Source organism: Lagenorhynchus albirostris, chromosome 10 (genome assembly GCF_949774975.1).
Source record: "Lagenorhynchus albirostris chromosome 10, mLagAlb1.1, whole genome shotgun sequence".
In the NCBI taxonomy this organism is placed as follows: domain Eukaryota; kingdom Metazoa; phylum Chordata; class Mammalia; order Artiodactyla; family Delphinidae; genus Lagenorhynchus; species Lagenorhynchus albirostris.
The window spans coordinates 11295694-11306307 of record NC_083104.1 but is presented as its reverse complement, the minus strand read 5'-3'; the positions used below and the strand labels follow the sequence as shown (position 1 = coordinate 11306307).

Sequence of the window (10614 nt, the reverse complement as noted above, 5' to 3'; positions counted from 1 at the left end):
GCTGCGCGCAGGCTTTCTCTAGTTGGGGCGAGCGGGGGCTACTCTTCATTGTGGTGCGCGGCCTTCTCATGGCGGTGGCTTATCTTGTTGCGGAGCACGGGTTCTAGGCGCGCGGGCTTTAGCAGTTGTGGCTCGCGGGCTCTAGAGCGCAGGCTCAGTAGTTGTGGCGCACGGGCTTAGTTGCTCCGCGGCATGTGGGATCTCTCCAGACCAGGGCTCGAACCCATGTCCCCTGCATTGGCAGGCGGATTCCCAACCACTGTGCCACTAGGGAAGCCCACATAACTTTTTTGAGTAGAAAAATCCCTCCTTTTTATAGACTAGTCCTGATATTTAATATAGGAAGCTCTGGGACTACCCTTTAGGGTCATCAAAGGGCCAGAGCGGGCTTCCCTGGTGGCGCAGTGGTTGAGAGTCTGCCTGCCGATGCAGGGGACACGGGTTCGTGCCCCGCTCCGGGAAGATCCCGCGTGCCGTGGAGCGGCTGGGCCCATGAGCCATGGCCGCTGAGCCTGCGCGTCCGGAGCCTGTGCTCCGCGACGGGAGAGGCCACAGCGGTGAGAGGCCCACGTACCTACCAAAAAAAAAAAAAGAAAAAAAAAAAGAAAGGGCCAGAGCTTTTTTTCAGGGTTTGCAGTTTTAGGAAACTAGTGCGTTGATTCACCCCCTCAGCCTCACAAAACTGATTCCCCAGAACTGTAATGTCTATTGATTTACAGTGGAGGATATCTTTAAAGGCACTGAAATAGAGGTAAGCAGTCATCTCCTTCAACTATCAAAGTAAGAGGGTGATTGAATGAGGATGACCTTTTGGGACGTAACCCAAATCACACAGATTTAGGACCTTGATGTGTGGAAGCTGGAACAGGTTAAGTTAAATAGAACTGGAATTAGACGAGGATTCAAAGCTTTTTCAACTGTTCTTAGACTGTGGTAACTTTTAGCCCTTGTCCTACTTTATGCTCGGTTGAGTTAGACACATTTTTCTCCTAAAATAGTGCTTTGAAAATTGTAGGGGCTTAGTTATTTAATTCATCCAACAGACCTCAGCCTTATATGTTCCAGGTACTTTTACTAGTTGCTGGTCTTAACACAGAGTAGATGAGTAGTAATAATAGGCCTCACCATGTATGTGGCACTGTTGTAGGTATACTATATACAATAAAGAATTTAACTCTCACAACCGTATGTGGTAAGTACTGTTTTTATCACCCTCATTTTACAGATGAGAAAACAGGTCCTGAAAAGTAACTTCCCAAGGTTACTCAGAGGGCAGCGCTAAGATATGAACACCTGGCAGCTGGACTTCTGAGTGTGGGTTCGTAGCTGTTATCTCTTTGGCGTCACCCATTTTTACCACGGCGCATTTCAGTGTTCTTTTTAATCAGTCCCCTGTTGCTTTTGTGAGCTTATGTGTGGAAGAACCTATCACAAAACAGTCTCTTAAGGAGTTGATTTTTAAGGTTGGGTTTTCTAGTTAGATACGGGTGTTGTTCCAGTCTTAGCCACATTTACCTTCAGGGGAGTCTAGTCTAATCTAAAGGGCTAGCACAAGATTTTCGTTGTTGAGTTTAATTCGAGAAGGAGATATTTTCTGAACCTGGCCCCTAAATCCTAGGCTGTGCCTTGCAGGACACTAGTGTCAGCATTGTTGCTTTGGGAAGAATAGAGAAGGACCAGTCTTTCTTTGCTTTGAGGGCCAGCTAGTTACAGTAAATTTCTGGGACTAAAGTGTGAGAAAGCAGGGCAGTAGTGCTTTTTCTGCCTAGAGCCAACTAACTTGGAGGACTTGAGACCCCCAACCTGACTTCTTCCCTTATGGTTTATGGAACAGAGCATATAAGGTTTTCTGCCAAGGTTAAATGAGTACACGTGAAAGTAGTTTGAAACTCGCCAGACATATACAGTTGGCAGGTATTGTCAGTTTGACCATGAAAAGCATCTTTCAAAAGTTAGATGGTTTTCTCTGGTTACGAAAAAAGATTTGTTTTTATTAGACCTTGTCTCTAATGTGAAAACAGGAGCTATTATCAATGTGGTCTGTAGTTGACTGTGGTGAGTTAAGATTTGCAGTAAAATAACTTAGGGAGGAAACATACAACGCGGTCCTTAATATTCACATTCAGTTTGCAAGTTCCAAAGGCGGATCTGAAAGTTGAGGATCAAGCGCTGGTGTTGGACTTTCAGCAGGGTCCCTAGGTGCCTTTCACAGGGGAAAAGAATCTGTATAGGCAAAAGACCCATGCTCCAACTCTTTACACTCTTTTCAATGCTTGGGCAGGCCTATCTCAGGATTTTGGACAGGAATACGGCTCAGCCAACAAAAAGGGCCTTACTATGTGCCTGCTACCTTGTGTTAGAATCAAATGTTTCTTTGGATTCCTTCTCAGTCCCCATTATACCTCCTCTGTGTTGCTAAAAGTCCTCTGACTCTGAGAATGTGATGAGTGTGCCACGTGACAACTTTATCATCCTTAATCACTCCCTTGGTCACTCAGCCAATCTCTGATTTGAGCCACCCATCAGGCCTTGCTTCCCAAGCTTTTCGGGAACCTCGGTATATAAGAGGCACATGGTCTAAGCTTATGGAGGGCAAACCTTAGCAGACATTTTCAAGTGCAGCAAGCAAAAGAAAACAAAACCCCTCAACTGCTGAGTCATCACATGAAAGCAGTAGACCTTCAGAGCTGACACTTGCCACCTTATTAATTATGGGAAGCAGATACAGAGGGGTAAAGTGACCAGGAATCTATCCCACACCTCAAAGGATAGGTCACTGCTACACTGTACAGGAGAGATGGTGGCAGTGGGAGGGGCAGGAGGGGACATGATTAAATAGATCTAGTAAAAATACTTCGGTGGTGGCAGCAGCAGCCTTCACTCCTACCGTTGTGTCTGTTTTTAAAAAGATCCTATTTCCGAGATAAAGGCAATGTAACCTAACTATTTCCTGAGATTGCCGGATGCTAAGAATTGCTCAAGAACACTTGTTATACACACATTCTCGGGACACTCCACTGGAGTTCGATAGGTCTAGGACAGGACCTGGCAACAATCACCGTGAGCAATTCTTCCAAGTTAGGGTGTTTCAATAAAAAAAGTGTTAAAAGACTACCAATTAGGATGTTTTAACAAAAAGAATTCAGGATACCGTTTTGTGCAGTCTTAAGCTTAAGGATAGTATCATCCCTACCACAAAACATCCTCTACCACATAACAGACAAATTAAAAACCCTGTCCTACAGAAATGTCCTTTTTCCTCCTCGTTCCTTACGTCTTTTACCTGTCACCATCCTTAACATAGAGCTGGAGTAGTTTTCCTCCTTCCTAGCTCTGGGAGAAACAGGCTCTACGCGGAACCGGTTGGGCCCGGGGCCACGTCCTTGTCCCGCGGCCGTCCGCTCCCGTGCCGCGCTCCCATTGGCTGAAAGTTCCCTCGTCCGGAGCCCGAGCGGTCCCTACTCGCCACGCCAGCCCATCCGAATCCTCCCGCCCAGGGGGCGGGGCCCGGAGGGCGGGGCGGAAGGAGGGGCGGGGCCTCGCGGCGCTGCAGACGTACGGGTGGCCTATGGCGCGGGAGGGAGTCCGCTGCCGCGCCCCGCGAGGCCGGGCCGGGGCCGGGCCAATCCAGGCGACTGGGCGGGCGAACGTGGGGCCTGGCCCGCCGGGCCCGAGGTGCTGGGGGTGTGGGGATAATGGGCCAGTTCCTGGTGCGTCACGAGGGAGTTCCTTAAAGGGGAAGTGAGCGGAGCTACTGGGTGGACGTGGGGTGCGGTGGTCGGCGGGGAAGGCCCCCCGCGTTTGTAAATAATGCCCGCGGCGCCCGCGCGACCATGCAATGGCGAGCGCTCGTCCTGGGGCTGGTGCTCCTCCGGCTTGGCCTCCACGGAGTGCTATGGCTCGTCTTCGGGCTGGGGCCCAGCATGGGCTTCTACCAGCGCTTCCCGCTCAGCTTCGGCTTCCAGCGCCTGAGGGGCCCCGACGGCCCCGAGTCTCCCGCCTCGGAGCCCGCGGGCCGGCCCGGGACGCCCGGGGGGCCGTCGGGGCCATCGTGGCTGCAGCCGCAGGTCCCTGGGGCGGCGGCGGGGCGGCGGCGGGCTCCGCGGCGGCCCGGGCCGGACGTCTGCGGCCCAGGCCACTGGGGCTACGTGCTGGGCGGCCGGGGCCGGGGCCGGGACGAGTATGAGAAGCGCTACAGCGGCGCCTTCCCGCCGCAGCTGCGCGCCCAGATGCGCGACCTGGCGCGGGGCATGTTCGTGTTCGGCTACGACAACTACATGGCGCACGCCTTCCCCGAGGACGAGCTCAACCCCATCCACTGCCGCGGCCGAGGACCCGACCGCGGGGACCCGTGAGTAGCCCGCGCCGGCCCGACGCCCAGGACCGCGCGCCGCACGCGCTTCCTTCCGTTCTCCCGGCAGGTGCAACCTTCATTCCTCCGGGTCCCCCCATTGGTGCCCGGGCGTTTAGGGTCCTGGGGGCAGCGCCCACCCGTCCGGCACCTCGGCTGACCGACCCCCTTTGAGGTCGGCCTGGGCTGGGGGTTGCGTGGACGGCCCGGTGGCTGTCCTTCTCTTGCTTCTCCTGGAATCTCTGTTACTGGACAGCTGTCAGCGCAGTCTCTTTTACAGATGGGGAAACTGAGGCCCAGAGACCGGAAGGGACAGTGGCAGTACCGAGGGGTGGCTTGGGGGGCCTTAGACTTCCGTCTGCAATCCTTCCTCCAAGTGAAAGTCAAATCAAAATGAAATCCCTTGTAAGCGCAGCTTCGAAACGGCGCATATCTCCCTCCACCTAGCCAACTCCAACTTTACTGTATAAAAATATAAAAATTCAAGAGTTGATCCTGAGAAGGGACTCTCTAAAGCCATCTAGTGAGTTTGAGGCAGAGCAGGGCTACAGCCTTTCTCCTTTATCACAGGGGTGGCTCCTTAGGCTGACGATGGTTAGATGGAAGGGAGAGAGAGAGGCTGCGTGGCCCAGATTTGGGGTCCTGATGCTCAAGATGACATTCCTTGCTCTGTAGGGTCTGTTCCATAAATTCCCCCACCCTGGTGGCAGGGCTGTCAGGGAAGATCTACCAGTCTTCCCCTTCCATCAGCCGTGTTTGCACAGGCTGAGCTTCAAGGGTTACTGCTGTTGACATCAGAGTCCAAGAGGACAGCACACCCAGCTAAGGACCTCCTAGCTGGAGAGAACCGGTGTGCCTTGACACTGACCCTGTTAGGCTGGATATGGCTGCCTTTCTCTCGGCCGCTCCCCTCAGTTGGCAGTGGAGGAGTTGAGCTGCTTGGTCCCTTTGGACATTTGAGGCCTGTGTTTTCCTTCACCTGATGAAAAGCAGCAGAGTCCAGTCCTTAGGTCCTAAAAAGGAAGCCCATACACTAAAGGGACTTAAAGTGTTTTAAAAATGGTTGGATTATCTACAGATTCTTGTCTTAAATTGCATTTGGAGAGCATGATTTTTAGTGAAGCCAGGGGGACATCCCAGGTTAACTTAAAAAAGACTTGGCCTTTTTAAAGTTGTAGGAAACTGATGAGTTATATTTTTCATGTTTCACTGTGTCAGGCTTTATACATAGAAATGTATTTTCTATCTCAATTTTTTTTTTTGAGAAAAATTTTAAGTAAGTTTTTTTTTTAAAAATTACTAGGCTTTTCCAGATTTTAGGAAATCGAGTTGTTTTGCTTAACTAGTTCTCTTTGCTTGGGGATGACATCTGCTGATGAGTGGTTTGGTTTGACTGTTCAGTGACAGTCTGGATAAGTTGAGGTCAGGTTGCTTTGAGACAGATATATTGCTTCTGGAAAGATGGAGTTAGAGATATTGAGGGGATGCCATGTGGGAAGGGTTGTGCCCTTTCGGTTGGTCAGCCTTGGTGTCTTTGAGAAGGTGAAAGAGCTCTGGGGTTATGGTAGCCTTGAGTAGACCCTCACGCTGGCCGCTCGTAAAGAGTGGAAAGTTAATTTTTCTTAGTCCTTTTCCTTTCACTTAACTCCTCTCAGACTTTAGTGTTTTCAGGAAAAGAGCAGGCCACATTTACATCCCTGAAATAAATAACTGGTAATAAAAAGTCTTTCAGATATTTATATTAAGCAAATGTATTCTAATGATTACTGTCAAGTGAATTCTAATGACTCACTTAAAAAAGAGAGTAACTTAGCCATTAGAATATTATGTACAAAGTACAGAAACAAAGTATGAGTGCTAAATGTGCCTGTCTTCTCTTTTTAGTCACGTTTACTTGAGGCTTATCTTACGTGTCTTGTTTGACGGGAGGTAGGATGAAGAGTATTGACACGAAGTAAATAAAACCGGAACACTTTTTTAAAAATAGCAAACGTTTCTGTCCAGCTACAAATCACTATGTAAACTCAGTTCCTCTCACATCCCCGATTTGGGTTGGAGGATCCAAATTCAAAAGTTTCTTCAAGTAAGTCTGGATATTGAAACTTTGCAGTCTCATGAATAATAACGTTAGTTCAGACCTTGGGTGCATGACCCTTCTTTGTTTCTCCCCAACCATATTGCTGTTCAAACAAAAAAGCAAATCAAACCAAACCGATGCTGGCCCCTAAACCGACTCGTTCCTAGGCACCCCTAGTTTAAGATGGCCTCCTCTGCATTCCCCTTTCTTCCTAAAATCTTGGCTTCCTTCAGAGTCAGGCTCAAGTCTTTTTCCATGACACCATTGGACTGTTTGAAGATGACTGTCCTTGATCTACTCAGTTCTCCTTTCGGTTCCTTTCCTTTGAGCTGCTTTTCCACCTTTTAATATCGTGTGAGACTTGAGTACTGTTGTGTGTTCACCTTCCTTTCCCTTTGTCTTGTCTCCCCAGATTGTCAATCCCTGGAACACAGGGACTGTTTCTTATATTACCTCTGTGCCTACACAGCACCAGGTAGATTTCTGAACAGCTGTTACAGGTTAAGTATATGTGGAATTTTTTTTTTCTTTTTTACACATGCGTTTAATTTTGAACATGCTTTGTTAGCATTATGGTAGCTGCGTCGCCAGAAATTTTCTGTGAAAGGCCATAGTTTTCTCCATCTTCTCTGTTTGGGGGTAATAAGAACCTTAAAAATGCAGCGTGGGGTGAATGTCACGAACAGGCACACAGGGTGTCTTAAGTGGAGAGCCGTCGTGGTTCGGCAGCTGGTTATGTGGAAAGATGGGCACTTTTGAACCCAGCCTTGTACCTGAAGTTTGAGTTCTTGGTCAGGGTTGCACAGGACAGACGGATCGCCGTCTCGCCTGCACGGTGGGCTGGCCTCAATGGATGCCCGGTAATCTGGTGCCGTTAGGCCAACAGGCTTCTGTGGAGTCTCCTGTTTCCTTCCTGCCCTCCCCATTTTTCTTTTTTCTAGTTTGGCACATTTTGAAAGAGTGTGTAACAATCTGGTAGAAAAGAATTTGGAAGTGTTTTCGTGAACGCCTTAGATCTTTGAGTGATTTGCCTGAGTGGAGAGAAGGAACCACCAGTTACTACAAACACGTTTTTTCTTGTGCCAACTCTTATAATTGTTCTCTGTCGTGGCTGCTTGGGCGTTCTATTGAGAAGTATTTTAAAACTGGGTCCGTTGTAGTTATAGCCTGAAAGGAAAAGCAGAGTAAACCATGGGAAGGAGTGCAGTGCTCCAGATTAGTCCTCCCTTCCAGGGCCGGTGCAGGTGGAAAGGGTGATATGCCTCAGGGGAGGGTGGTCCCACGGGGTTCACCCAGCATCCAGCCTGGAGGCTAGGTGATGAGCGACCCGTGTTGGGATGAGGTGGGTTGTTGGAGGCAGCTCCTGGTTTCTGAGCAGCAGACCAGTGGAGGTAGATATTTCAGCTCAGTAGAATGTTCTTGAGTGGGCAGCACTGAGGATCTCCCTGTCTCCTTTGGCCTTCCCCTCCAGCTTTTGACACTTCCTATATCCTCTCTGGCTGGCACTGCCCTTGAAGGGCTGAGCTTAACCCACAGTTCTCGTCTTCAGAGGACCTTCTGCAATCATATTCATGTATTCAGAAAGAATCGACAGCTAGAAGCAGCAGGTGCGGTTCTTCAGCAGGTGTGGTGTGCTGGCCTCGTGGCTTGGGAGAGACATGTGAGAGCCCTGGTTCCTAGATCGCCCCTTCTAGATAGTTTGTTTCAAAAAAAAAAGGAGGTACAATTTTGCCCTACATTCTTTGTCCTAGATTAAGTGACGTAATCAGCCTAAAACAAAGGCTCAGGTAAAATCGGATGTGAGGTGTGTTTCACGTGGGGCCCACTTCGCCCCAGCTGAGGCACATAGGAGGCCTCTCAGAGAGCAGGGCGAGCAACAGGAACACGGAGATGCTGCCCGTAGGGAAGTGAGACAGGACCCATCAGAGAGAGCCACGGAGCAGGTGACGTGGTCTGGGGTTTGATGGAAGACGTCATAATGACGGTGAATCAGTTGCTGAAGATAAAACTAGGGTGTTTTCACTGTGGTTTTTCATAAACGTAATCTTGAAACAGTCATCCTCTTTCTCTCCTGACTTACATCTTTTTCATCTTTTTCGTTTCTCTCCTTACTTTCAAATCTTTTCAAGCTTCTGCAGTTGCTTTCTAGGGTTTGTGGGAACGGGACAGGAATAGCTGAACTCCCTAGAATTTGTCAAGCTGACTTTATGACTTGCACTATTTCTCCGTCCCCACCTTTCCCAGATGTATTAGTATTATCTTTGTCGTTTTTAGTGCTGTAAAGAACTGTCAGTTACCCTCGTTGCAGCCCTGAAGTTGGTGTCTTAAGATTGTTTCACAGTGGGCGACTGGTGTTGATCATGGGGCAGGAGGTGTGTGGTAGAATCATTAATGCAGCTGCAGTTACGAGAAGCCCTGGCTTGGTTCATGGTAAAACAACAGCTCCTCACAATTGATGGAGCTGGTGGGGATTCTTTGGGTGGTACGTTAGGGAAAAAATGATACAAAGCAGTTAATTTATTCCCCCACCCCAAGGACAGATGAGTGATACTGAGCCTGTAACTGAGGTATTTATTTGCTGCTTTGTGTGTGTAATCTGCGCCAGTGTCTGATTTCTGTATTAAAGTTTTATTTGCAGGTCATGTGACAGGGCCTCTCCTTTTTCATTCCTAATGATTTCGAAATCAGAGCTTTTTGAAGCTGGACAGAAAGGTCATTTGTGCTGTTAAAACTGTATCTTGGAGAGGGCAATGACTCTTGTTTCCCATTTCCTTACTTCCCGTTTTGTGTTCTTTCCACTATAGCATAAGCGTGTGTGTCTCTGCTATTCTGTGCCACTATAGAGACTGTCCCTTGTGAGGCAGAAGGACCATTGCCATACTGATCCACCCACAGTAGTCCCTGAATAAATAAGTTTCCAGCCATTTTAGTTTCTGATGAGTGTTTAGTTTTGTTGTCTCTTTTATCTTTTAAAAGTACCTTGGTTTAATTTTAATTTTCTTTCTTTTTCAGTTCAAATCTGAACATCAATGATGTCCTAGGGAATTATTCACTGACTCTTGTTGATGCGTTGGATACACTTGCAGTAAGTGTTCAGCTTTATTATTATTTTTAAAAATTAATTAAGATATTTTGGAGTTAATTACCCTTACTTTCCCCCAGGGATGAGAATTCCAGGAAATGTGATTCTCAACATGTATTCATAGCTCTGATGGCTATTGTTTATTTTAATGAGCTTAATGCTGAGAGCAAGAAGAACATTGAAGGTTAGATGAGGGGAAATGTGATTCCCCTAAAAAAGCAGAGGAGAAAGTGTGATCGTTGGGCTTCCCTGGTGGTGCACTGGTTAAGAATCCACCTGCCATCCTCCACCTGTCACGGTTTCGAGCCCTGGTCCGGGAAGATCCCACATGCCGTGGAGCAACTAAGCCCGTGCGCCACAAGTCCTGAGCCTGCTGCGCTCTAGAGCCCGTAAGCCACAACTACTGAGCCCATGTGCCACAACTACTGAAGCCCGTGCTCTTAGAACCCGTGCTCCACAACAAGAGAGGCCACTGCAATGAGAAGCCCGCACACCGCAACTAGAGAAAGCCCATGCGCAGCAACAGAGACCCAGCGCAGCCAAAAATAAATTAATTAATAAATAAATAAATTTTTAAAAAATGTTTTTTTAAAAAAAAGAAAATGTGATTGTTTTGGGGGAAACCTATTTTTCTGCAGGGTCCCCACTATTTTATTCCTTAAAGGAACCAGTATACAGTTACTGTAGTTAAGATTTCAGAAGTAAAAGACAGGATCTCAGGATTTCAAGATCCAGGGGACAAGATCCCCTGAAATGTGCCCCAGCTACTGGCTCCCCCAAATCAAGTCTGAGCCCTGGTTCCAGCCCCTGCGCAGAGACCCTCTGTATAAACACTCTTGTTTTGTTTGCTGTCCGTGTTTTGTGGACACTACCCCCTTCAGACTTGGGCTGCCAGCTCAGGAGCAGCCTTTACGTGCCCAGCCCTTGGTTTCCCTCAAGGCAGCTGGAGGCCTCTAGACAGATGAGCCAAAGCACGTGGAAGGCAGGCAGGCACCATGCATGGTTCTTCCTACCAGGCTGCCGTGTGTGCTTGGTGTGCCTCACGACCCTTTGCTGTAGGATACAGCAAGGGACTATATCCCAGCGTAGCGCTGGAAAATTTCC

At 48.5% G+C, this 10614-nt stretch overlaps 1 protein-coding gene across 3 annotated transcripts in view; it reads left to right on the top strand.

The window, feature by feature from the left end:
• The first annotated feature begins 1225 nt into the window (after positions 1-1225).
• EDEM1 (ER degradation enhancing alpha-mannosidase like protein 1) overlaps positions 1226-10614 on the top strand; it is a 28230-nt gene continuing 18841 nt past the window's right edge. Inside the window, exons 1-3 of one of the 3 annotated variants that reach the window (XM_060161313.1) lie at positions 1226-1318; positions 4218-4351; positions 9441-9513. In XM_060161313.1, coding sequence (XP_060017296.1) covers positions 4230-4351; positions 9441-9513 — 195 coding nt within the window. In that variant the 5' untranslated portion in view covers positions 1226-1318; positions 4218-4229. Of the gene's footprint in view, positions 1319-3603; positions 4352-6840; positions 6929-9440; positions 9514-10614 lie in introns of those variants that run through there. The other 2 variants (XM_060161312.1, XM_060161311.1) reach the window with 2 other exon arrangements.